Source organism: Rhipicephalus microplus, unplaced genomic scaffold (assembly GCF_043290135.1).
Source record: "Rhipicephalus microplus isolate Deutch F79 unplaced genomic scaffold, USDA_Rmic scaffold_20, whole genome shotgun sequence".
Classification (NCBI taxonomy): domain Eukaryota; kingdom Metazoa; phylum Arthropoda; class Arachnida; order Ixodida; family Ixodidae; genus Rhipicephalus; species Rhipicephalus microplus.
The window spans coordinates 5,404,291-5,432,084 of record NW_027464593.1 but is presented as its reverse complement, the minus strand read 5'-3'; the positions used below and the strand labels follow the sequence as shown (position 1 = coordinate 5,432,084).

At 45.2% G+C, this 27,794-nt stretch overlaps 1 protein-coding gene across 1 annotated transcript; it reads right to left on the bottom strand.

The window, feature by feature from the left end:
* Positions 1-11,661: 11,661 nt before the first annotated feature.
* LOC142785265 (uncharacterized) lies at positions 11,662-26,450 on the bottom strand. The gene is made up of 4 exons (XM_075883704.1): positions 26,196-26,450; positions 25,997-26,132; positions 24,911-24,984; positions 11,662-11,892 (listed from the first exon to the last, which is right to left on the bottom strand). Exons 1-4 carry the CDS (start codon positions 26,319-26,321, stop codon positions 11,785-11,787), a joined length of 444 nt encoding a protein of 147 aa, XP_075739819.1. The 5' UTR covers positions 26,322-26,450; the 3' UTR covers positions 11,662-11,784.
* Between the last annotated feature and the right edge of the window lie 1,344 nt (positions 26,451-27,794).

The window sequence follows — 27,794 nt, the reverse complement described above, 5'->3', positions numbered from 1 at the left end:
AGCTATGGGAGTTTATATTTACTTCGATCGAGGAGGTTTTTCGGGCAGCTATTGGAGTAATTGTTTACTTCCATCGGGGAGGTTTCGCAGGCAGTTATGTGCGTATATTTTTGCATCCATCGGGGAGGTTCTGCAGGCATGCAGCTATGAGGGTATATGTTTATGTTCATCAGGGTGGTTTTGCAGGGAACCATAAAACTTTTGTTATGTATAACAGAGGTTATGAAGGATGATCTGTGAGCATTTGTTAGCATTCATGAGTTATAAGCAGCTTTCAGAATATTTAATTGATTTTTATGCTTGGCAATGCACAAAACGTTTGCCATATAGAAATGCAAACGAAAACAAGTATTGTAATACATTGTGAAATGAAATTCATTTCATATTTATTGCACACACTTATTGCACATTGAAAAAAAAATTAACTAAAATGGTAATAACAGTGGCACTTCTGAAGACGGAATTACGAAAGACAATGTTGTTGACTAGTAGAGGTCACAACTTTGGAAGCTTTGTTTTATAGCATTCAAGAACAAAAATAAAAAAATTCTAACAATATACCAATCAGAAACACAAACTATGAATTACTTAAAAGAAACTGCCCATTTAAACAAGGTATATGGAGAATAACTTTTATAGAATAATTGTTCATAATCATGTTGGAAGCAAATTTTGTCACTCCGAACACTCATAGCATTCCAGAAGTGTTTTGTCGGACTAGTTGGTAAAACATGGTAAAAGGTAAAAACAGCACGAACTACAACTAATGACGAAGAAATAACCGACAGGACCAGTGCTGAATTAAATGCATTCACAATTGATGCAGCTACAACTGAGCATTTCTCCCTTTTACAGCATTGCAGCAAGACAGTGAAAGCCTCAATGGCATGAAGATACTGCACTACATAAATAAGTGAGTAAGTAATGAAACCCGAAAGGATCGTTAGGCACAGAGAAAGGTAGTTTCATTGTATAAAATACCTTTATAGTACATTGGCTGGTACATTGATCATAAATGATTTGCCGTAACTTCACCCCTTTACATTGCAATAAACTAGACACACTTAACCTTATAAATCGAAACCAATTTTGATAGAAACTAGGGCACTAAAGAATAGCTTTTTCCTTAAAACTATAGCAAACTGGAATCAACTTCAACACACTAAAAGAACCCGGTCGAAGGAGACATTGTATGACTGGGTCATGCCACCCATACCACAGCAATCAGCCGCAGCAAAGAAAAGCTGACATCTTCAACCCTAAAAGCATACATGTAACTACATAGAAAATGCTGCATTCATGTGCATGTTCATAAAAGTCTCTGCAAGTGTCAGATGAAACGCCATGTAGTGCCGATCCGTAGTTTGGTTTCGACAGTCGAACAAAGTAGATGATGATGATGTTTGATGTTTTATGGCGCAAGGGCCGATTCACGGCCAAAGAGCGCCAGTTCATCTTACTAAAAATATGGACAATGATTGTGATAAGTGGATGTATAAGGGCCATAAAATTCCTCGCAGTAAGGCGGGTAAAAACATACAAGTAATAAAATGATGACCATGCCGTGAAAGGTGTGTGTGGTGTGAATAGATGACAAAAGTTGGTGATAATAAAAGACGATGGTGGATATGTATGGCATTAGCAGAAGTGCCTCACTCGTTCAAACCCTTGCGTCCAAGGGCCGTGAGGCATGTGCTTTCTTGTGTAGCCACCGCAGCAAAAACCTCTCTGGAGAGGTCCTGCTACGGTATGCCCGGGTATATGACATGAAAGCTGTGAATTTCTTTTAAAAACGCTAACAATGATTTATGACTAAAAAGTGGTTCCCTACCGACAAACATTGCAGGGTGTGAAGGTATATGTTGTCGGTAGAGTAATGGAAAATGTTGTTTTCTTAGAGTTTCTAAATGTTTACACTGGATTAGTATGTGAAGGACTGTTAATGTTTCACCACATTTGTCGCACAATGGTGGATCGTCACTAGACAAAAGATGTGTGTGTGTTGCGTATGTGTGTCCTATCCTGAGTCTCGTTAGTATTACCTCTGTATAACGCGATTTTGATACTGGCAGCCAATGACCAAGGTGTGGCTTAATAATGTGTAGTTTGTTTTGTGTGTGTGTATTCCACTTGCTCTGCCAGAAGTCTCTGATGTTTCGTTTGAGAGACGGCTTAAGATCAAGGGCCGGGATTAATATGGGTGTAGTGGCGGTGCCCTCGTGGACGGATGCAGCAAGCTGATCCACCATCACGTTGCCTTGAATTTCACGATGCCCTGGCACCCAGCACACTACAACATGTTGGTTGAGTGTGTAAAGTGTGCACAAAATAGAGTAAAGTGAGATGAGGACAGGGTTTTTTTGTTTTTTAAGACTGTGCAGAGCCGTTACCACACTAAGGGAGTCTGTATAAATTACTGCTTTTTGTATTTGTAATTGTTTGATGTGTTTAGCTGCCACAAGTATCGCGTAAGCTTCCGCCGTGAAGATACTTGTGTCTGGATGTAGAGGGCCAGCATCCGAAAAGGAAGGGCCAACAGCAGCGTAGGACACAGAGGAGTTAGACTTAGAGGCATCTGTAAAAAACTCAGGACGTGTGTATTTGTGTTGAAGTTCCAAGAAGTATGTTCGAATATGGGCAATGGGCGCATGTTTAGTAACTTCTAAAAAAGACACATCGCAATCTATAGTCTGCCACTGCCACGGTGGCGGGTATGCTACAGGAGCCATTAAATTGTGTTCGAGTGACACTCCAGTGTCCTCGGCTAGACCCTTCAGGCGAACTGAGAAGGGCTGCCTCATTGAAGGCCTGTTTTGAAAAAGAATGGAGCTCGACAAGTCATTTATAGTAGAGTATGAGGGGTGCCTCTTGTCTGCTTTCGCCTTAAGGAAATAAACAAAGGACATGTAGGTTCTTTGCAGGTGAAGCGACCACTCATTTGACTCAACGTAAAGGCTTTCTACGGGGCTGGTGCGAAAAGCACCCGTAGAAAGGCGGATGCCCAAATGGTGCACGGGGTCCAGCATCTTCAAGGCACTTTGAGTAGCAGACTGATAGACAACGGCCCCATAATCTAAGCGGGTGCGAATGAGGCTTCTATAGAGGTTCATGAGGCATTGCCTATCACTACCCCAAGTAGTACGTGACAACACTTTTAAAACATTCATGGCTTTTAAACATTTTGTTTTTAGATACTTGATGTACGGCACGAAGGTCAACTTGTTGTCCAAGATTAGGCCTAAGAATTTATGCTCGGCTTTGACGGACAGACGTTGCCCGTTCAGTCGAATGTCAGGTTCCGAGTGCATGCCTCTCTTTCGAGAGAACAAAACACACGTGCTTTTTTGTGGGTTAAGTCGAAATCCGTTTTCATCTGCCCATTTGGAGATCTTATTTAAACCCAGCTGAACCTGCCGCTCACATATGGCCAAGTTGCATGACTTGAAGCCAAGCTGAACGTCGTCGACATATGTACAATAGAACATATTGCGGGGAATGGACAAGTGCAAAGAGTTCATTTTGATAATAAAAAGTGTGCAACTAAGCACGCCACCTTGTGGCACGCCTGTTTCCTGGACAAATGTTTGGGAAAGCACACTGCCCAGACGGACACGGAAAGTCCGCTTTGACAGGTAACTTTCGATTATATGAAACATTCTTCCGCGCACATCAAGGTGAGACAGGTCTCTTAGAATGCCGAACCGCCATGTTGTATCATACGCCTTTTCGATATCTAGGAACACAGAGAGAAAATATTGTTTATGGACGAAGGCGTCTCTGATCTGTGCCTCGATACGAACAAGGTGGTCTGTGGTGGATCTACCTTCTCGAAACCCGCACTGAAATGGGTCGAGCAAATTATTTGTTTCAAGGAAATGTACAAGTCGGCAGTTTATCATTTTTTCGAAGACTTTGCACAAGCAGCTTGTAAGTGCTATAGGCCTATAACTCGAGGGTAAAGAAGGGTCCTTGTCCTCTTTCAAAATGGGAATAACAATAGCCTCTTTCCAGGAGGTAGGAATAGTGCCAGAAGACCAAATAGCATTGTACAAACAAAGTAAGGTTTTACGGGTTTCGTTTGGTAGGTTTTTTAACATTTCATACATCACACGGTCAGAACCTGGGGCAGAAGTACTGCAGGAGTTTAGAGACATTTGCAGCTCAGCTAGACTGAAAGCTTGGTTATATGCCTCGGATCTAGTGCATTTGTGTTCGAGTTTCTGCTTTTCTATTCTTGTTCTGTATTTTTGGAAAGTGTCAGTATAGTGGGACGAGCTGGATACCCGTTCAAAGTGTGCCCCGAGGAAGTTTGCCTGATCTTCCAAGGTATCACCTTGAGTGTTTACGAGTGGAAGTGTGTGTACTTGTTTCCCTGCTATCCTACCGACCATGTTCGAGACTTTTGCCTCCTGTGTGTATGAATTAATCCCTGACAAAAACTTCTGCCAGCTTTCTCTTCTGGCCTGCCGACGCGTTCTCCTTCCTTGAGACTTTATTTTCTTGAACGTGTCAAGATTTTCCGCTGTTGGCGAGTTGCGCAGCAATCTCCATGCCCTGTTTTGTTCCTTTCGCGCATTACGACACTCCGTGTTCCACCACGGGACGTGTCGTTTGCCGGGCATTCCAGATGTTTGCGGTATGCACCTGGCTGCTGCGTCAGTTAGAAAAGCTGTGAAGTACTTCAAAGCTTCATCTATGTTTAGCCTACATATGTCTGTCCAACTCAAACATGTAGTGTTGTGGAACTGTTCCCAGTCTGCTTTGTTTATCAGCCATTTGGGAACATGTAGAGCACATTCATATGTTGTTTGTGAACTCAGCACTACAGGAAAATGGTCACTTCCATATGGATTGTTTATGATTTTCCATTTCAATAGGGGTAGAAGTGAAGGTGATACGATGCTGAGGTCTATAGACGAGTAAGTTTTGTTGGCAACGTTATAGTAGGTTGGCTCTTTCCTATTCAACAAACAGGCGCCGGAAGAGAAGAGAAATTGTTCAATGAGACGACCTCGTGCATCACAGCGAGAATCGCCCCACAGTCCACTATGTGCATTTAGGTCCCCAAGAAGCAAATAAGGTTTCGGTAGTTCGTCTATTAGGGACTGAAATTCACGTTTTTCAAGACGTTGGTGGGGAGGTACATACAAAGAGCAGATGGTGACGAGTTTGTTTAAGAGTACCGCTCGAACAGCCACCGCCTCAAGGGATGTCTGGAGTGGTAAATGTGTACACGCTACTCCTTGGTTAATAATAATGGCTACGCCACCGGATGACGCCACAGCATCATCTCGGTCCTTTCGGTATATGACGTAAGCACGTAAAAAATTTGTATTGGAGGATTTAAGATGTGTTTCCTGTACACACAGCACTTGAGGTGAGTGTTTGTATAAAAGCTCTTGGACGTCGTCGAGGTTTTTAAGCAGGCCTCTGACGTTCCAATGTATAATTTGTGTTTCCATATTGGAAGTAAAGTAGTGCTGTGTGTACGTTAAGGGAGTGACTTGTTTAAACTGAAAGGTCGAGCTCAAGTAGCAGGGCTATTATCAGGCCCTGTTATGAGCTTTTTAGTTTTCTTGACGCGCTCCAGAGAGCCGCGCCGCTCTTTTGGCACCAAGGGTGCCGCCGTATCCATTGCCTCCTCGGAGGCACTGGATGCCCGCTCATGCGAGCTGGTTTTTCGAAGCTTGGGCCTCGCCTGGCGAGGTGAGGCCTTGAGACCCGAGGACCCTGGAGTCCCTGGTCTCTGTTCAATAGTAGGCGGAGTAGACTCAACTACTGCCGCCTTGGGGGCAGGCGCCACAGCCAATGGCTCGCTCTGTGCAGGCCGAAGGAGTGGCGAGGGCTGGTGCGACACTGCCCCCTGGCGCGCCGCATCAGCATATGTAGGGCCATAAAATGGCGAGACTCTTTTTCTTGCTTCTTTAAATGTAATGTTTTCTTTTATCTTTAAAGTGATGATTTCTTTTTCTTTTTTCCAGAAGGAACAAGAACGTGAGTACGCGGCATGATTACCGCCACAGTTTACACAGTGTGCAGGTGCTTCGCAGTTGTCGGACGCATGGCCCACGGCTCCACACATAGCACAAGTTTTCTGGCCACGACAGCTTTGCGAGCCGTGGCCATATCTCTGACAATGGAAGCAACGGCGGGGGTTGGGAATATATGGCCTCACAGATGTTTTTGTGTACCCAGTCTGAATTGTTTCCGGCAAATCGCTCGAAGCAAAGGTCAGTACTAAGTGTTTTGTTGGTATTTCCTTTTGATCTCTTCTTATCTTAATGCGCTGTACGTTTGTCACGTTCTCGCTCTTCCATCCTTCAAGAAGTTCAGCTTCAGTCAGGTCAAGCAAATCTGCGTCCGAAACGACCCCGCGAGATGAGTTCATAGACCTGTGTGGCGTAATACTGATGGGTGTGTCTCCAAACGTTGTGAGGGTGTTCAGTTTATCAAATTGGTCTTTGTCACGTACTTCGAGGAGTAGATCTCCACTGGCCATTTTGGTAACCTTGTACCCGGCACCGAGAGTTTCGGTTAAGGACCTAGCCACTACGAAGGGGGATACTGTTCTGGCTTGCTTGTTAGTTTTTTCGCAGTGTATAACGTGGAAATGAGGAAAGGTTTGTCTTGGCCGGAGGAAAAAATTGATATCTTTGGTGCGTACCCGCTTTGAGGAGGCACGATCACTTAATAGGGGAAATGCTTGATGCATGCCAGTTTAATTTTCTTCAGAAGCGTTGGCGGCCACCCACCACGGAGCCCAACAAGGGGACGCTACAAGTTTGTGGATGCTAAAACCTGCAGACGCCAGCCGTACAACGCAACTATAACCCAATGCGCCTAGACCAAGGTAGGCTATTTGCACAGGGTTAACCCTCGCCGCCAGGAAGTTTGGAAGTAAACAGAAGAGAGTAGAAGACAGGACAGATAAACAGTAAGAGATAAAGACGAAGATGTAGGGAGAGAGAGATAGGAAAAGGCGACTGCCGATTTCCCCTGGGTGGGTCAGCCCAGGGGTGCCGTCTACGTGAAGCCGGGGCCAAAGGGGTGTGTTGCCTCTGCCGGGGGGCCTTAACGGTCCAATCACCCAGCGTCGGCTCAACCCCCAGGATCCCCTTTTCCCCGGACACGGCAAAGCCACGCACGGCTAGGCGCGGGAGGGAGTAGAAACTCCCCCGTTAGCTCGGGTCCGTGGTGTCGCTACACACCAAACGCCTATTTGCGCAGGCGCCCCTGCGGGGCGAACAAAGTAGATGGAGAGTGAAGCACCGCAAGGTATCGAGAAGCTTGAGTACCTTGCAGTCATAAAATTCTTTGCAAAGAAAGATTGACCAAATGAAATTGACTGAAGCTTTGTAAATGTTTAGTAGCGAAATTCACCTTTATAGTCCACAAACAAGAAGGGGCTGCTGCGTTTAAGCGGGGAAGAGAGAGCATTAAGACAACCTGAGCAAAGGGCGCCCAAAAAGTGCAACAACTCCTGAATGACCATATGCACAATGGTTTTGGCAGACAGGAGAGTGAAGTGCCAAATTTCCGAGGCTGTTGGCATCTCCGCGGAATACGTGTCACATCTTGCAAAATGAACTGCACATGAACAAGCTCTGTGCAAGGTGGGTGCCGTGTATCCTTACTCCTGAGCAAGAACGCAACCAAATGACGATGTCATAGCATGCTTTGGAGTTGTGTAACAAAAATCCAGCGGTTTTCTCGCAGATTTATACTAATGGATGAAAGTTTGATTGACCCTTCTATCCCCGAATTTAAACAATAATCAAAGCAGTAGACTGAGGCTGGGTCTTCTGTACCAAAAGACATGTCAGTTTCCTTCGCAAGAAAGGTGATGACCTCCGTATTTCGAAGTGCTAAAGACAGTCCGCTAGGGGATTCTCTTGAAAATGGGTAAACCACACTTGGAGAGAATTCTGGCCTTCTAGCTCAATTACATCAGAAAGTTCGTGAGAAAACATCAGATTTGCAGAACAAGAAAATGACTTTTCATCAAGACGATGCATTGGCACACAAAGGGCATCTTGCGATGGCTGAATTGCTTGATTCAAAGTAGGAATTATTGAAGCATACACCCAATTCTTCTGCCTTGGCCCCTTCAGACTACCATCTGTTCCCAAAACTCAAAATATTTTTTGGTTAGCAACGTTCTTCATCAAAAGAAGTGATTGCTGCAGTGGATGAGTACATTGCAGAACTTCCACCAGGTTATTTTAAGGATAGAGTCCTGGCTCTGGTGCACCGATAGAACAAGTCTAGAATTGAGAAGAGAGGGTGTTGAAAAATAAAACTAATTTTGAAGGTCCCATATGCTTTTTCTACATCAGGTCGAGAACTTTTCAGGCCACCATCATATAGAGCTTGACAGGTACTTAGTAAGCACTACAAAAGTTGAAGACAAAGGTTGAACCATAATCATAATAAAAGAATGCACTTATAACTCGCGAGCAAGAAACAATGCATGAAAGGAAACAAAGAACATAATAAGGCTCACGAGCCACATACACACAAAAAAAGAAAGCAAGATGTTCATGTAGAACCAGTCTTATTCGTCATAGTCTTGGCACACAGTCTCTCGAAAAGCAAAGTCTGTGTTAGTTTAAATGTTTTCTTAAAACTGATGTTTGATTTGAATACATATGAGTAGAGACCGGAACTTCAGGCAAAATGCCTATTTTTTGCTGCAGCGCATTTCGAGACTATTTAAGATATAAACACGAATCAAAAGATGTGAAACATTTTGATCACACATTTATTGTGCCTATCAGTGCCTATTTTCAAGGTCGTGCCTATTTCAGCTTTTCAGTGCCTAAAGATGCCTTTTTACATTCGTCGAATAAAGGTTTTGCTTAAATGAGCTGTTCATATGGAAGAATACAAGCCCTTGGTGCGGCCGTGTTAACAACAACATGTGCATGGCTTACTAGTTTCTTTTTTTTTGTTCATAATTTAGCTCCTGGTAAGGTAATTTTATGGTTCGACGTACACTGTGTCATGTCGGTGAAAACAGATCATAGGCCGACGCACAGCCACGGCCAATGTATATCTATATTCGGCCAATGCGCTCCAACGCATGTCATGCTTGCCAACGCTTCAATAACGTCGCACTATAAACGTACTTTTACGTGAGCGGGGCTTATACCCCAGCGAGGAAAAGCGAGGCTAGCATAGCATCGATAGCGCTAGCGGGCCCCCCTAAAATATTTCCGCCGCCTGGTCCGAGAGTAGTGTAGCATAGCGGTTGCGTGAGTGTGGCTAGAGTGTACTGTAGCAAAGGGAGGAGAGGCTAACACTAGTGTACCCCCTGCCCCTTGAAGATCCCAGTCGCTAAGTTCGAGTAGTCCACCTCGGCGGTTGCGTTAAGGAAGCTAGGGTACAGTGTAGCTAGAATGTACTTTAACCAGACGAAACTAAGCTAGGCTAGTGCTGCCGCCTACACCCTACACGTAAGTTTCATTGGCATTTATGTTCTTTATAACGGCAGCTGTCTGAAGTCTGCCGAGCAATGCGGAATAAAAAGAAACCGTTAAGTGTACTTGTCCGGCAATGTAACAGTGATCACAGTGCGACTCCGTCGATCTGGAAACATTCCATGTGGAAAACAGGGGAGAAGACATTGAAAAAATCAACAATATTTTGAGTTTGATGTCCACTCTGAAGCACACATAGGCATAGAACTCCCAACATTGCTTAGGCAACTGCCAATTTATTTAAGTAACTGCTGAATCTGGTCAAATAACATGTATTTAGTGGCAATTCTACGGGCACACCACTTCATTTAGCTATTTTTATCTCCGCATCTGCGAACTCGCATGCACCCATTACACAGTATGGAGCCGTACATCAAAGCTTCATTTACACAAGCCACTTTTAACTTTACCGTTTCCACTGTATAGTAATCCACAATTTAAACTTGAGTATTATCATGCAATAAAAAGTATGCACTAAGTGGTTGAAGCTCGCACCAGGGACAAGATATCGCTATCGCGCAACGCTTAAAGGCAAGCTTGCGGATTCCCAGTTTTTCTAAACGTGCAGGATAGGTTCGCCCCGACCCCAATAGACCAGTCTCCGACAGCGTTGCCTCAAAACTTAAATCTGTCTTGGAAAGAATTCCGGATTGAATCTGCTAAAGCAAGTGTCTAAAGTTCAGAGTGGTGCTGATTCAGATATTTCGGATGCAATTAAAAGCATTGAAAGTGCTAGGCCACAAGTACACTTTACTAACTTCAGTGGACGTCGAGCGTTATTTTTAGCATAAAAGCAAATACTGACTGAAAGAAAGCATAATTCAAGCCAGAAAACTTTGAGGTGATGCTGGTTTGTCACTGTTTTCATAGCCTTTCCCACAATGTCAAATCACCTCAGCTTTAACTTAAATCTGTTTAAATGATTACGCTTGTTGTTCATTCTTGTCATGGAAAAAATGAATTTAGCTTTCCCAAAGCACCGCATTTGCCTGCTGTGTTTGTTAGAAGTTGAATATTTGTCCTGAACACGCTACTGAAGCAAATATACATTGTATCTATATATGCCTAAACGATAGTTGTTATCGCCTTATGCCTAAATGAAAGTTTTAGGGACTATTATAGGCACCTAAAACATTCTTTTTTGTGCCTAAAGTGCCGGTCTCTACATATGAGTGTTATGCTTAAGCCAAGTTGGCTTGCAGTATGTTGAAATAAATAAATAAATATGGACAAGTCAACAAACCAACCAATTATCTCACAAGACAGACAAAAAAAGAAGAAAAAAAAGACTTAAAGGGACCCTGATACGGTTTTCGGCGATTTTGTACAAGTCCATCGGGTCGGTAGAGCAACTCCTAAGTGTCGCCCCATCGCAGTGGTCTAGTGGCTAAAGTACTCGGCTGCTGACCCACAGGTCGCGGGGTCGAATCCCAGCTGCGGCGGCTGCATTTCCGATGGAGGTGGAAATGTTGTAGGCCCGTGTGCTCAGATTTGGGTGCACGTCAAAGAGCCCCAGATGGTCGAAATTTCCGGAGCCCTCCACTACGGCGTCTCTCATAATCATATGATGGTTTCGGGATGTTAAACTCCACATATCCGAACTCCTAGGTGTCATTAACTTATTAGTTACCTCGTGAAAATAGTTATTTTTCATAAGCCTCAAGAAGATCGTTTTTTCCGGTCCAAAAGGTACTCCACCATGCATTGCAGCATACCAAATTCGACGCAATAAACTGAAACACATTTTCAACCGCCCATTAACAGAGTGACATGTTCTGGCCACTTGATGTTACCGTGGCTGCTGATCTGAGCTGCCGGGCACACTGTGTGGCGGCCTCCGAGACTGCGTGCAACCTGTCAGTGTGCGGTCTTGGAGGTCTAGAATGATAGAAGCTGAAATCTTCGAGAGCGCTCATGAGGGCTCTGAGATCGCCAGTGTGCCTCATGGGTTGAGGAGGTCAGCCAGAGGTGAAAAGGAGGGTATGATACAATTGCCTGTAGCGACCTTCGTACACTATGTCAGTAAATTTGTGGTGCGAATAATTTGATGATGCTTTAGCCTAAATGTTCACAAAACTTCAGAAAACCATTTCAGGGTCCCTTCAAAACAAGATGGCACTAAGTTCAAACACTACTGCTGAAATGCCACTCAGGCCCTGAAAAAATTAATAATTTCCAGTGCCTTGACACGGACGGGGCTTTGTGTGGCACAAATTTAAAAAAGCATGCTCAAAAAATGTTAGTATTCTGTGTGCCTTCTTTGGGTACTCAATGTTGAATACCCAAAATGACGCAAAAAGACAAGTTATGCCTTAAGTAGCGAAGAGGCTCTTAATATTCGCTCCCTATCAATGTATAGAGACAGTCCTCCATCCGCTTCTCTTAGCAGACAAGGGGTGATGGGTATGTCCTTCTGTAGACGAAAGAGCAAAATCACAAACTAAGATTACAGTTTTGCTAGAGCCATAATTTGATTGACCAAATGTACATGAAAAAAAAGTTTCTCAGCCTGGTATTAGCCCTTCTAAAGGCCGAATTAGTCACATCTTTGAAACTGTACAATATTGCAATATTTAACTCATCTTCAGGCTATCACTGACAACAGCCATAAAAATAAACTTCGTTCCCCAGCATTCAGCACTAGTAAGCTGAACATTTTCTATATGATTCAATTCCGTACTTATGACAATTATTGCATTTGGTAACACTAGAAAGGGCGTTATCTAGTTTTTGTAGCTGCTAATATGCCCTCAAAAAACAAGTTACCTTAGCATCAACGTACAGCCTACTTCCAAACTTCAATCATGTTTTTTAGCACTACATTCATGTGAACAAAAAACAGTGAAGCAGCAGTCTACCACAGCAGTGGCATGCCTGTGTCACATGAAAACACACATTGTTTTTTCTTCCAATACTCGGGGGTGAAAATTCTTTCCTTCATGGTCACTGCACACTGTGTTCCACTACGATAAGCATATTTACTAATATTGTAACGGTAGGATGAGAACGACGAAGAAGACAAAGAGGAGGACGATGTTGTCAGATCTGTGAGCCAACTGGGCGCCATCTTGTCCACCACCGAGTTTATTCCTCGTTTTATAAAGTAAAGTTATTCTCCCGTAACATCATTGGTGGGAGGTGCGGGGTACTCACTTCACGCAAAACGGAGCTTCGTAGCGGGCGCCTAGTGGTCTCCCCCATGGCGACTGCAGTCAACAATGCCGACCCTTCTCCGTCTACCGTGCCTTCTCCAACTACGTCCGTGCTTTCTCCAACTGGACCGTCAACCCTCATCTTGGAGCCCCCGAGAGATCCAGGTACCTTTTCTGGCACTGATGGCATTGACGTAGAAGCCTGGCTGAAGTCATACGAACGAGTGGGTGTACGTATGCGATGGGATCCAACGCTCATGCTGGCCAACGTGATTTTTTATCTCAGAGGTACCGCAAAGGTCTGGTACGAGACGCACGAGGAAGAACTGACTAGCTGGGAGTTATGCAAGCAAAAGCTCCGGGAGCTATTTGGCAGGCCTGTGGGAAGTCAACGCGCCGCCCAAAACGAGCTCGCACGTCGAGTTCAGACGTGCACCGAATCATACCTCACGTACATTCAGGACGTGCTCGCTTTGTGCCGCAAGGTAGACTCGCAGATGTCCGAAGCCGATAAGGTTGGCCATATTATTAAGGGCATAGCAGATGACGCCTTTCACCTTCTTGTGTTCAAGAATTCATCTACGGTCCACGACATTATTTCTGAATGCCGGCGCTTTGAAGAAGCGAAGAGCCGCCGTGTTCTCCACCAGTTTGCCCGGCTTCCAAACACGGCTGCAACGTCCACATGCGAAGACCCTCGCCTGCCTTCTACGGAAAGTCCCGGTGACGTTGTCCGTATTGTCCGTCGGGAAATAGAAGCCGCAGCTCCACTCGTGTCAGCCTCCCCCAACTCCGAAAGCTATCACGCCACCGTCTCTCTCATACAGACCGTCGTGAGGCAAGAACTGGCCAACGCCGGCTTAAACGTCTGCTCCATTCATCGTCCAGACTACGCCACACCAAATCCACCCGTGACTGTCCCGCCCAACCGACGTTTTTCTGCCAGCCCACATTATCGCGACCCGGCGGTATGGCGCACCCCAGACGACCGGCCGATATGCTTCAATTGCGGTCGTATAGGCCACATTTCGCGTCACTGCCGTGCTTGGTCCAGCTCTGCTCCGTGGCCTCACCCTCCGCCCCATCGCCCACCTGTCTGGAATTCACGCTCATCACCGAAAACAGAGCCGCTAACGCCTGAGAATTCCTCGCGCCCCCGATCCAGCCGCTCCCCTTCGCCACAACGCCGTTTCTCCCGCTCGCCCCCATCTCGCCGATCGCCGTCCCCAAGCTCGTTCCGGCGTTCACCTCCGGAAAACTGACGGGAGCAGCTCTTGGAGGTGATGCTGCAATACCGACCCGATCCCAAAATCCTCTACTGACCTTGCCCGCACATCAGAACCTTATCAATGTTGACGTCGACGGTGTACCTACTACAGCCCTCATTGACACTGGCGCACACGTGTCTATCATGAACGCTGACCTTAGAGCACGGCTGAAGAAAGTCCTTACTCCTGGCCCAACTCCTGTGGTCCGAACGGCCGATGGTGGAAAAGTCGCCGTAATTGGTGTGTGCTCAGCTCGCGTCAGCGTCGCCGGACACCACACATCAGTTCTGTTTTATGTTTTAGAACACTGCCCTAATGACATAATTTTGGGCCAAGACTTTTTGTCTGAACATTCGGCCTTGATAGACTGCTCTGCCGGTATAGTGCAACTCGCTCTACCTAATGTTGTTGATCCTCCAAGTTGCCCTCCAAGTCGGCTTTGTTCTACAGAACACCTGCGTCTCCCTCAACGAACAGTAGCTTACATAGGCGTCTCCCCTGTTCCACCTGTCCCAGACGGTGTTTATATTGTGTCCCCCAATGTTGACGTCCTGCTTTCGCACAACGTTGCGTTTCCTCACACCGTCATCACTATTACGGCCAATGCATCCTGCCTACCCTTAGTGAATTTTTCACTATGTACACAAGTCCTCCCTCGTGGTATATCTCTAGCCGAGATCGTGCCGGCGGCAGAGTGCCATATTTGCACTCTAAGTTATGACAGCATCCCGAGTGCCGAAAAAACTTCGTCTACTCCTCCATCAGACCAAAGTGTGTTAACCAAGATGATTGCCCCCGACTTGCCGAAAGAACAAGCTAACGACCTGCGTTCCCTGCTTGCATCTTTTTGGGACATCTTCGACCTTGGCGACCGCCCACTCGGCCAGACGTCCGTTGTTAAGCACCGGATTGATACAGGCGATACGAGTCCAATCCATCGGAGACCCTACCGTGTTTCCCATGCAGAGCGGCGCATCATCCAACAGGAGGTCGACAAAATGCTTTCTCGGAATATCATCGAGCCTTCATGCAGTCCCTGGGCGTCCCCTGTTGTACTTGTAAAGAAGAAGGACAACAGCTGGAGATTTTGCGTCGATTATCGCCATTTAAACAAAATAACGAAGAAGGACGTCTACCCTTTACCACGCATAGACGATGCCCTGGATTGCCTTCACGGCGCAAAATATTTTTCCTCCATTGACCTCCGCTCTGGGTACTGGCAGATTGCCGTTGATGACATGGACCGTGAGAAGACGGCGTTTATCACTCCCGACGGCCTTTACGAGTTTAAAGTGATGCCATTCGGTTTATGTAATGCGCCCGCCACATTCGAACGTATGATGGACGCTCTGTTGCACGGCTTCAAGTGGTCCATCTGCCTGTGCTACCTGGACGACGTTATCGTTTTTTCGCCTTCTTTTGCGACGCACCTTGAAAGGCTATCGAAAATCTTATCTGTCTTTCGTAAGGCGGGCCTGCAACTCAATTCGGCAAAGTGCCACTTCGGCCGTCGTGAAATTTCTGTCCTCGGACACCTCGTTGATTCCGTGGGGGTTCGCCCTGATCAAGATAAAATACGCGCAGTAAGAGATTTCCCTGTACCAACCTGTACCAAAGACGTTCGCAGTTTCGTTGGCCTCTGTTCTTACTTCCGCCGCTTTGTTAAAAACTTCGCCGACGTAGCACGCCCTCTCACTCAACTTCTCAAAAAAGACGCTGGCTTCATCTGGGGCCCTGAGCAAGCAGATGCGTTTCAAAATCTAGTGTGTCTGCTTACGTCTCCGCCTATCCTCGCCCACTTTGATATTTCATCTCCAACAGAAGTTCGTACAGACGCAAGTGGCTATGGCATCGGTGCAGTCCTCGCCCAGAAACAACAAGGACGAGACCGTGTTGTTGCTTATGCCAGCCGCCTTCTTTCGCCTGCTGAAAGAAAATATTCAATAACCGAACGGGAATGTTTGGCACTTGTTTGGGCAGTCGGTAAATTTCGTCCCTATTTGTACGGCCGGCCATTCACAGTAATCACAGATCACCACGCCTTGTGCTGGCTTTCGTCCCTTAAAGACCCTTCAGGCCGTCTTGGCCGTTGGGCGCTGCGCCTTCAAGAATTTGATTACTCAGTCCTGTATAAAACCGGCCGCCTGCATCAAGATGCGGACTGCTTGTCCCGGTATCCTGTCGACCCTCCAGACGGCGACTCCTCTAAAACCACCCTTCCTATCGACGTTTTCTCTCTATCCGCGTTTCATGACATTGGAATCGAGCAGCGACGAGATACTTTCTTGGACGGTATTATCCGAAGGCTCACATCGGTGAGGCCCGACCCTTCCCTTCGAATGTTTGAAATACATGATGGTGTATTGTACCGTTGCAATATGCGTCCTGACGGCCCCGAAAGACTACTCGTCGTTCCCATTCAATTGCGTCACACTGTTCTCGCCCAGCTTCATGATGCACCTACAGCGGGTCACCTCGGCGTGTCACGGACCTACGACAGAGTTCGCCGGCGCTTCTTCTGGCCTGGCATGTACCGCGACGTCTGCCGTTATATTGCAGCCTGCGACCCTTGTCAACGACGGAAAAAACCAAATGCCCCTCCGGCCAGACGTCTTCAGCCACTGCACATCCCACACGACCCATTCTACCGTGTTGGCGTGGACCTGCTTGGCCCTTTTCCTACGTCAGCTGCGGGTAATCGGTGGATTGCAGTAGCAACCGATTATGCTACCCGATACGCGATCACACGGGCCCTTCCAACCAGCTGTGCAACTGACGTGGCCGATTTCCTTCTGGAGGACGTCATCTTACATCATGGCGCCCCTCGACAACTCCTTACCGACCGAGGCAGCTACTTCCTTTCCAAAGTGGTTGATGACCTCCTCCGCTCCTGCGCCACTAAACACAAGCTCTCGACTGCTTACCATCCACAAACAAATGGTCTAACGGAGCGCCTCAATCGCACTCTCACGGACATGCTCTCCATGTATGTCTCCGCCGATCACCGCGACTGGGACACTACGTTACCGTTTGTAACATTCGCGTACAATTCTTCCAGACACGACACCGCTGGGTTCTCTCCTTTTTTTCTGTTGTTCGGCCGTGACCCTGCGCTACCTTTCGACACCCTCCTGCCGGCCGGACTAAATGACAAGTCTCAGTACGCTCGTGATGCAATAATGAAGGCCCAAGCGGCACGCCAAGTTGCTCGACGACGCTTACTGGACTCCCAGGACAATCAGAAGAGCGTATACGACGCCCGCCATCGTGACGTCCACTTCACACCCGGAGATCTCGTTCTGTTATGGTTCCCCTCGCGCCGCGTTGGACTTTCGGAGAAGTTACTCCCACGCTATTCAGGTCCCTACCGTATCTTACGCCAAGTAACTGACGTCACATACGAAATCACCCCTACGGACCCCACCATCCTTCACCCTCACACTGACGTAGTGCATGTTACGCGACTCAAACCGTATTACTCCAGTGCCTCCTGATTAGCACCGGGTCGGTGCTCCAGCCGCCGGGGAAATCATGTAACGGTAGGATGAGAACGACGAAGAAGACAAAGAGGAGGACGATGTTGTCAGATCTGTGAGCCAACTGGGCGCCATCTTGTCCACCACCGAGTTTATTCCTCGTTTTATAAAGTAAAGTTATTCTCCCGTAACAATATGACTGCACATGAGGCACCGTGTCATTGGAAACACAATGCATGCCTTTAATAGAGGAGAAACCTGACACACCATTATTGCTGCGATGTCAAAACTTTCAGCCAAATGCCCAGCCTCAAGTGGTGCTGCTGACCCAGGTCAAAACCAAAGAGTGCAGATGTAAGCTAGCTGAAGCAATAAAGACAATGCGTGCCCAGATCAAGCTTCGAAAAAATTAAGCACAAGCAGGGTTGATTCGCTTGTGGAGCTGCGATTGGTAGTCTGCAATGTTTTTAAATACTGTCAGTTGGAAAAGCTCGCTGCGGAAGCGGCCTCTACTCGTATGCGCTCCGAGAAGTGGCACTAGTGTAGCATTGACAGTGAGCCGCCGCCGTCACCGGCGTCCCGCGGCAGCGAAGCTTTTCTTTTTTAGTTCGCTTGCTCAGACCACAGCGGCTGGAGCTTGAAGGGAAGGTTGAAGGTTAGATTTCGGTCATCGCAATAGTACTTAACATGTTACATGACAATCAAGCATACTTCATTGAATTAGCAGTTTAGCATAGTAAACATGCCGACGTGCGGCACGCTGGGCTGTTGAAGTGGCTAAGACTCTGAGGAAAAAACTTGCGATTGGCGGCACTTTTTCAAACCCCCAAAATTACCCTGCAGTTCTCAGGACCTGAACAGCTGCTATTCCACGAAAAGCCTTCCTGGTGGTAATCAAGACGTACATTTCCGACTTACATTTTGAATCCGAGGACCTAACCACTTGCTGCGAGCACATCGTAAAAGGAAACGTGAAACTCATTTGATATGTGGACGCCTAAGTCTGGTGCATTTTCTCAAATTTTTCCGCATATTCCTGCACACCTGTCTAAACCAGCAGCATTAAAGCCCAAAAAAAAGCCACCGAAACTTGGACAAACCGCGAATTTCGAGGGCTGTGCGTCCGCAAGTGGTGGCTATCTGTCGAAGTTAACATGGAAAACAGCGATGTTGTCGAAGCTACTACTATCCCGCCTACTATCTTGAGTTGTGTACCAGATGTAGCAACCACTTGGTTCCCTGTATTACAAGCCGAACAATGTTCCAATTCTGGAATGCCGAACATATGCAGGAAAAAGTTTTTTTTTTTTCATATTCGCTCTTTTTGCTACGCTGAAAGCTTCAAAGCGAAGTCAGCCAGAGGGTTGCGCTACGAAACCATGTGGCTCATTACTTGCCTGCTCCTTAAAATATCCAGCCCGGCTGCTACTTATAGGTTGATGTCAAAGGTGAACATACTGTCTCTGTTGACATCGTCACGCCTTAACCAAATAAATTATCAAGCAAATGCTTTGCGAATTTGGCTTCAAAGAGGTTTTGGTCAGGAATATCAGTTCTGCTGGAGAAAGGCTGGTCATCAGTTAGTCCAGTTGACAAGTAGAACCTTTAAAAAGTTATGTTTGCCATGTTTTAATTTTCCGAATTCAGTTTAATTTAAACTGAATAAGAGATACAAGATGAAGGTGGTACAGGCTTACGTGCCTACATCCAGCTATGGTGACGCTTCAGTTGAAAGCTTCTATGAAGACGTGGAATCGGCAATGAGTAAGGTAAAAACATGCTATACAATACTGATGGGAGACTTTAATGCAAAGGTAGGGAAGAAGCAGGCTGGAGACCAGGCAGTAGGAGATTATGGCATCGGTACTAGAAACGCAAGAGGAGAGCTACTAGTAGAATTCGCAGAACGCAATAATTTACGGATTTTGAATACCTTCTACCGAAAACGAGGAAACCGCAAGTGGACATGGAGGGGTCCTAATGGCGAAAATAAGAACAAAATAGACTTTATAATGAGTGCACACCCAGGCATCGTGCAGGATGTGGAAGTGGTTGGCAAGGTACGATGCAGTGACCATAGAATGGTACCGTCTCGAATTCGCCTAGATTTGAGGAAGGAACGACAGAAACTGATATGCAAGAAGCCAATCAATGAGCTAGCACTGAGAGGGAAAGCACAGGAATTCAGAGCCTCGCTTCAGAACAGGTACTCAGCTCTTAGTGAGGAAACCAACCTTAGCATAGATACAATGAATGATAATCTGACGAGTATCATTACAGAGTGTGCAGTGGAAGTTGGAGGCAGGGTAGTTAGACAGGACACTGGCAAGCTTTCCCAGGAAATGAAGAATCTCATTAAGAAGAGTCAAATCATGAAAGTCTAAGGTACAACACACAAAAAAGAACTGGCAGAGCTTTCGAAGTTTATTAATAGGCGTAAGGTATCCGATGTAAGAAGGTATAACATGGAGAGAATTGAACACGCTCTGAAAAACGGAGGAAGCGTCAAAGCAGTGAAGAGGAAACTTAGGCAAAAATCGAATGTATGTACTAAAGGACAAAGAAGGCAAAATAACTACCAATATGGAGAGGATAGTTAAAATAGCGGAGGAGTTTTACAGAGATCTGTACAGTAGCCGGGACAACCAAGACTTTAATACTATAAGAACTAGCAGTAACCCAGATGACACCCCACCAGTAGTGATAGAAGAAGTCAGTAAAGCTTTGGAGAGCATGCAAAGAGGCAAAGCTGCTGGTGAGGATCAGGTAACATCAGATCTGCTGAAAGATGGAGGACAGATTGTGTTAGGAAAACTATCCACCCTGTTTACGAGCTGTCTCCTGACGGGAAGGGTACCAGAGTCTTAGAAGAACGCTAACATCATCTTAATACATAAGAAAGGAGATGACAAGGACTTGAAGAATTACAGGCCTATCAGCTTGCTCTCTGTAGTATACAAGCTATTTACAAAGGTAATTGCTAACAGAGTAAAGAAAACATTAGAATTCAATCAACCAAAGGAACAAGCAGGATTTAGAACAGGCTACTCAACAATCGACCACATTCATACTATGAATCAGGTAATAGAGAAATGCTCAGAATATAACCAACCACTATACATAGCCTTCATAGATTACGAGAAGGCGTTTGATTCAGTAGAAATATCAGCTGTCATGCAGACACTGCGGAATCAGGGCGTCGATGAAGTATATATAAACATCCTGGAAGAAATCTACAGGGGATCAACTGCTACCATAGTGCTTCATAAAGAAAGCAACAGAATACCAATCAAGAAGGGTGTAAGGCAGGGGGACACAATCTCCCCAATGCTATTTACCGCGTGCTTACAGGAGGTTCTCAGAAGCCTAGAATGGGAACAGTTAGCGATAAGAGTTAATGGAGAGTACCTTAGTAACCTGCGCTTCGCCGATGACATTCCATTGCATAGTAACTCAGGGGACGAATTGCAACTCATGATTACGGAGTTAGACAAGGAGAGCAAAAATGTGGGCCTTAAAATGAATCTGCAGAAAACAAAAGTAATGTATAACACCCTCGGAAAAGAGCAGTGCTTCGAGATAGGTAATAGTGCACTTGAAGTTGTAAAAGACTATGTCTACTTAGGGCAGGTAATAACCACAGAGCCGAACCCCGAGATTGAAGTAACTAGAAGAATACGAATGGGGTGGAGTACATTTGGCAAGCACTCTCAAATTATGACAGGTAGATTGCCACTATCCCTCAAGAGGAAGGTATACAACAGCTGTATCTTGCCAGTACTTAGCTACGGAGCAGAAACCTGGAGACTTACAAAGAGGGTTCAGCTTAAATTGAGGACGACGCAGCGAGCAATGGAAAGAAAAATGGTCGGTGTAACCTTAAGAGACAAGAAGAGAGCAGAGTGGATTAGGGAACAAACGGGGGTTAAGGATATCATAGCTGGAATCAAGAAAAACAAATGGACATGGGCTGGGCATGTAGGGCGTAGGCAGGATAACCGCTGGTCGTTAAGGGCAACTAACTGGATTCCCAGAGAAGGCAAGTGGGCTAGGGGTAGACAGAAGGTTAGGCGGGCAGATGAGATTAAGAAGTTTGCGGGTATAAATTGGCAGCAGCAAGCACAGGACCGAATTAACTGGCGAAACATAGGAGAGGCCTTTGTCCTGCAGTGGACATAGTCAGGCTGATGATGATGATGATGATGAATTTTCCGAATGTCATTCTACACCTTTTCTTCAGAACTGTGGCCCTGTTGACCGTATTTTTTAGTTTTAGTAGTCCAGCATAATTTTTGGTGAAGCTTCATTGAATTTGTAGCAGTCTCTCTTTTTTTTTCTACTGAGCTTGCCGATTCTTCCTTGTGTTCTAGCATGGTGCGCATAAGTCTTTCCGGGACAGCCCGAAAGTGATCCTCCACACGTCCCGGGTCTCCACACATCCCGGGTTGCGGTCGAAATCGAAGGGAATCAGCTGCTATGACAGCCCGTGTATATCTTCAGGTGATCAACATAACTGGGAAAAGTGGATACCATATGCAAGCTGGTGAGTTTCAGCTAAGTTCCCAAACCATGTACGCTATATGCACACGAGAGAACAAGCTTCCCCTTACAACTGAGGACAAAGGTGAAGTTTTTTGTTACCACCACTGCCTTGTCGATTTCTCTACAATGCCTTTGTTTTGAACAACTTTGGAAAAAAAAACTCCCTGGATAAGCTCGACATTCCTGGACTGAAACCTTCGTCGGTTTTGTACTGCAGGCAACCAAGTAGCTACCTTTGGACATAACTCTGGATCGGAGGGGACACCAGTAGCTTCGTCAACATAGCAGTACTCCATGTTAACATCGGACAGATTGCCACCAACCGCCGACACACGGCCCCAGAAATTCATGGTTTCTTCTAGTTCTGGGGGCTTTGCCCTTTTGCGCTTTAATGCCGCTGATTAAGATAAGTGTGCAGGAATATTCGTAAAAATTCCAGGAAGAGCACCGGGCTCTAGTGCCAACGTACCACATTGAATTTTGACATTTCCACCAACTATGTGCTCGCAGCAAGGGATTAGGTCCTTGGATTCGAAATGTAGGTTTCGACTGTCACCTGAAAGGCTTTTCGTGGAATAGCAACTGTCCAAGCCTTGAGAACTGCAGAATTATTTGGAGTTTGAAGTGCGGCCGATCGCAAGTGTTTTTCTCGGAGGCATAGCTACTTCAACAGCCCGGCGCGATACACGTCGGCATGTTTACTATCCTACTGCTAATTCACTCAAGCATGCTTGATCGTCCCGTCACGTGTGGAATACAAAATGTGAAAGAGCTTTTCCAAACTAAAAGTTATTTAAATACTGACTGTATGTCATCTATTGCACTGTGTTCTATTTTTTCTTAAATTAGTCTTTCATAACTTTTGGAAGCCTTTCTCCTAACTCCTCAAATAATTTCAGCTACAATCCAAGGAGTTTGTGTATGAAATGCATCTTCACATAAAATCCATACCATTTATGTCAGCTGTGCCAGCATAAGGCTTGCAAGCTCACTGATATAAAGCACAGCAGGATTGCGGTGCTAATTTGCGCAAGACTGCCCATGTGGCCTGTCTATTTTCTCTTAGCTGTTCAAAGAAAAAGAAAGCACAGCCGTTTCTAAATATATTCTTACAGGCAGTTTATACAATGTATAATTACGGCAGGCTTGTTCGCTTAGAACCGTGCATAACCTAAAGGCACAAATGAACCCTATTTATTACAGAAGCGCATGCAGAATTGTTTTTCGGGGGGGTAGGGGCACCACCTTGATCTGAAGAGGGTGCCGGACAAATAAGTGCGGTCAAGTGTCACTTTTTCTTTTTGCTCTGTAAGCAAGAGCAAAAATATTTTTTTTTTGGGGGGGGGGGGGGGAGGGAGGACGGCACTGGCCCGGTGTGCCGCCCGCTGGCCACACCATTGAGTCATTGCAGGCAAAGAAATGATCATAAATTTCTTAGGTACAGGTGCGAACCTTATTTATCACGAAGTAGTATTCATTCAGCCCTCATCAAGCTGCTTTAACTACAATCTCCGCATATTAAAACGAATTTCCCGCTGTTTTGCATGCAGAGGTAGCAGACGACGCTCCTTCGCCAATCTCAAAGCGACAACAACGCCGCCGCTGCACGGAATACAAGAGGGGGCCGCTCCTCGCCGCTGCAACTACGTGCGCTTATCCGACTGACAGTATCTCAAAGCATTGGTAGTCTGTAAGGCGTCGTTGTTTTGAGAGTTGCATGCTTTTCGGTCAAAATGGTGCAGCGGTAAAATGCAACACTTCCCCTTTAAAAGGCCCGGGTTCTAAGCACAGCTGTAGATAGTGCATTTTCATTTTTAGGGTCATTTGCACAGCTGTATTCTTTTGGCTTGGTTTTTTTTAATATAGCTCAAGTTGCTACATATTGCTACAAAAAGTTACGCAAAATGTGAAGTAAAGAAGACGAAACTTGACAGCGAGCATATCTTTTTGCAGTGCCACCGTACAAGATTCAGCAAAACCCTAAAGTGTGGCCTCCGAAATTTTAGTGAATATGAAACTCGTCCTGTGTGTGCTCGATAACGCTGCTTTCTATCACTGTCGACTAGCCGACTTCAAAGTAAAAACTGAAAGATTACAACCTTCAGTCTGCAGGGCACCGTGAAGGTCTGAATATATCAAAGGTAGCAATTTTCTATATGTTCTTTCAGTGTTCCTCCTCACATTCAAGAAAAGGATATTTGGCTGGTAACTTTAATAAAGCAATCACAAGGTATTTGTAAACAGGTGAAAGTGTTGAGGTTGTAAATGAAAACGTTGTATTCTCATACAGCTGATTTTGGTAATAAATACCGTGAATAATTAATAATAATGTAAATTCCAGTTGTGTTCATGGAAGACCTAAGTAAAAATAAATAATGGAAATGAATATTTGCCCTCACCATAAATACACTCACAATAAAAATTTTTTACTTCACATTTAGCGGTATTTTTTGTAGTTATACATAGCAAATGAAGCTAGAATTAGGAAACAAAAGGCAAACCATTACAACTATAACTCATGACACTAAGAAAATAAAAATTCACCATCTACATCTTCATTTCGAACCCCAGTCATTTGAGTAAGAAGCGGGCATTCTACCCCCGAACCACTTCAACAGAGCCGTGCGCAACTCTCGAAGCGACAACACACTGCAGACTACTGACCACAACGCGACAAGCGGATTGACCCTCTTGAAACTTCACTTTGTTGGTGCTGCTGCCGTTCTGGGTGCTTTCTCTGTTCTAGTACACCCTACCTTCACTGAAAAAGCTCCACCACCTTGACTTGTGTTGCTTTTCAAGCCAAAAGACTTGCATGATACTTGACAACATACAGACGTAAAAAGCAGGTAAGTATACTGAGTTGCACACTTTTGCACTTTCTTCTTGCATTTTTTAAAAATAAATTATAAGCAATGTTCTACAACATATGTCAAATCATTAGTGCAAATCACGTGAACATGTTGACATGCATTTAATTTTAAAGTGCTCACCTCCAGCAAAATCACATCGAGTGCTTCATTGCAGCGAGCCGCTGCAAATTCCAGAGCTGCGAGTATAGGGTTATCTGAAAACAGTAGGTGAAGTTCAGTTCTTTGATCTTTAGATTTTGTTAAAGGAGCCATGAAACGCTTTTTTCAGAAATCAATCAGCTGCCTTGATACAAACGTACAAGGTCATTTGTACATTAAATGGTTGGTGCACTTTTTAATAATTTAATCTACCTTCCTTGTATAAGAGCAGGTTAGTGCTGCAGCCTTAATCATGTGGTCTGTACATGGGTTATGGGGGGACAATACAGTGCATTATTGTCTATATTCTTGTATATTCTTTGGATATATGGCACCCATATTGTGCGACAGTATTGCAAGGTTCCCTCAAAGTCGTATAATCGGGGTTTGAATATACATACAAATAAGATGAATCAAAATGATAGGTCATGATACCATCTCAAGACAAAATGTCATGTGAGGTGAGTAGCTTATATTTTGCTTTTCTTTTTTTCTTTTCGTGTAGAAAAGGGGTTAGACACTTCACTGGTGTTGGGGGTGGTGAATTTTGTGCAGAAGACGAGTGACACTGTCATCATTATATTAAATCAGAGTGTTGTAATTGTAGTATGGATATGTTGTTGAACTGGCTCAACATAATAAAGAAGAGGTCAACGGTGGGCTTCACCGTGCGGACATTGGCACGTGTCCTTAGCTGCCTTGCCCCTATGCACACATACCAACATGATCGCAGTCTAATTTTAGGGCGACTCTTGCATACAAACCACTTCGAAACAGGCCAGTCGCCGTATCTCAATCATTAGGATTCCATATGTGCAGTACAGATATGCAAGTTTGATTCTCACTTGCAGTGTGTCTATAATTTTCACATAATGAAACAAAGCAATCAAAGGAGCTATGAAACAATTGGCTATCACTGTCTGTTGTGGTGGTTAATCCTTGTGCAACTGCACATTCACACAATTCTAGTACATATATCAGGTAGATATTAGCATACAAAAGTACTTATTAAACATCTTTACCAGCTTCCCCATATATTTAAGTGAAAATGGCACTTGCATGTTTTACCTCCAGCAGCTTCGCTGAATTTGGCCACTTCTATGTCGTCTCCATTTCTGAGCGCCAAATCGCACAGCTTTTGGCACCCTTGGGTGAATTCATCCACAACATTCTTTTTGTAAAGAATCTCGAACTCAAGCAGCAGCTGAAAATAAAATGCAATAGCGTTACTACAAGTTCCCCCAAAGAACACATTATAAGGGCATACCGAAGCCTCTGATGCCAAAAAAGGAAATAGCACCAACGCCTCGGAGGCTTTGCAGGCGCTCATGCCGCTCTTGAGCTGTGGCCAAAAGGCGTGGCCTAATGTCCTCCTGGTGGGCAAATTCTGCATGATTGTGCAGCCATTCGTTGTGCCGCTCAATCGATTCGACTGTTTCCCCGTAAACAATCAGATGGCAAAAGTCCTGCAATGTATGAACAAGAATTTTTGGCCAAAGTGTTAAAAGCGTGGGTGTTATTCCAGCCTAATGAAACAAATTGGGAAACCTCAAATTTATTTCGATAAGCTCTTCTTGGTCTGAGAGGAACAAGCAATGCGCTGTGCTATGCCAGAATATTAGGCCAGCAAAAGAATAACTGCGTTACGTGGTAAACAAAGCCAAGTGGTGCATGGGGAGGTTAGTCTAGTATGAGGCCAGGTGCGCATTTTATGGAGAAATGAACAGGCACAGGCACGAAACAAAGGAAGTCAGAGGAAAAGCAAATTAACAAAATACTGTTTGATAAGCAGCCTCATACAAGCATGAACAACTGCGAGTAATAATGACTATTAGTTGTAATATTATACGAACAATTACCGTATTTTCTCGTGCAATAAACACACTTTTTTTCTTTGAAAAATCGGAGCAAAGTTGGGGTTGCATTTATTATGCAGGGCAAGTTATATGAAAAATTTTTCGGGATGACATAAACATGTAATGTAAAAAAAAGTTATGTCGCTTAGCCTTTCGCAACTGACATACGCATATGCTGTTTGGAAACAGCTTATTTGTCCCCTTCACTCATCTTCGGTTGGTTGAAGGCGCTACCTTTTGCAAACTGTCCCTGCGCCCCCCGCACACTCCATGAAAGCATTTCACAGCTTTCTTTTCTCACAATCGTTTAACCGCAACAGTGGTATATGCTGTGATCTCGAGGGGTGCCCAGAAGCATGCGCAACGACACTACGATGCACTTTGCCAACGCCGTGGCAACCTCGCATGACAACAGTGACGATGTTGTTGACATTGCATCAAGCTACCACCAAAGCATCCAAAACAAACCGTCGATAATATTAACAAAATATGGCTCCAGTCTTGCTGTGCACACAAGTTACACAAGTAGAAAAGGTAACCTTGAAGCACGCGTGGATAACAAGCATGAAGAGCAAATTGAAACCGATACGAGAATCGGGGGTGCTACCATGTTTCAGAAATCGTCACAATATTTTCTGGGCGACAAGCGACCTTTTTTCATTTTCCATAAACGTGCGACGCGATTGAATGGCCCTTGGCGACAGCACTGGCAATAGCAAACCCTGTCCTCGTCGCTCGAAAATCACGGGCAGTTGGGTGGGCCTCAAAGTTTGATTCACAGAAAGCAACCGTTGGTTGGCACAGGCAGTTTCGTTGCCTTCCTCACTGTGATGATGATAATGATATATGGTGTTTTTTTTTTGGCGCAAGGGCCATTTGATGGCCAAAGAGCGCCAGTTCATGAGACAGGAATGTGGACAATGATTTTGATTAGCGGCTGTATAAGGGCCATAAAATTCCTCGCAGTAAAGCGGGTAAAAACATACAATTAATAAAATCATGACCATGCC

What these genes read in the sequence shown, in the direction of transcription:
- LOC142785265 (XM_075883704.1), bottom strand. Translation starts at nt 26,321, where the DNA reads ATGCAGAATTTGCCCACCAGGAGGACATTAGGCCACGCCTTTTGGCCA. An exon ending in TTTTGGCATCAGAGGCTTCG is followed by an intron (nt 26,133 to 26,195) that starts GTATGCCCTTAT and finishes TTTTATTTTCAG; the next exon opens with CTGCTGCTTGAGTTCGAGAT. An exon ending in ATTCAGCGAAGCTGCTGGAG is followed by an intron (nt 24,985 to 25,996) that starts GTAAAACATGCA and finishes TACTGTTTTCAG; the next exon opens with ATAACCCTATACTCGCAGCT.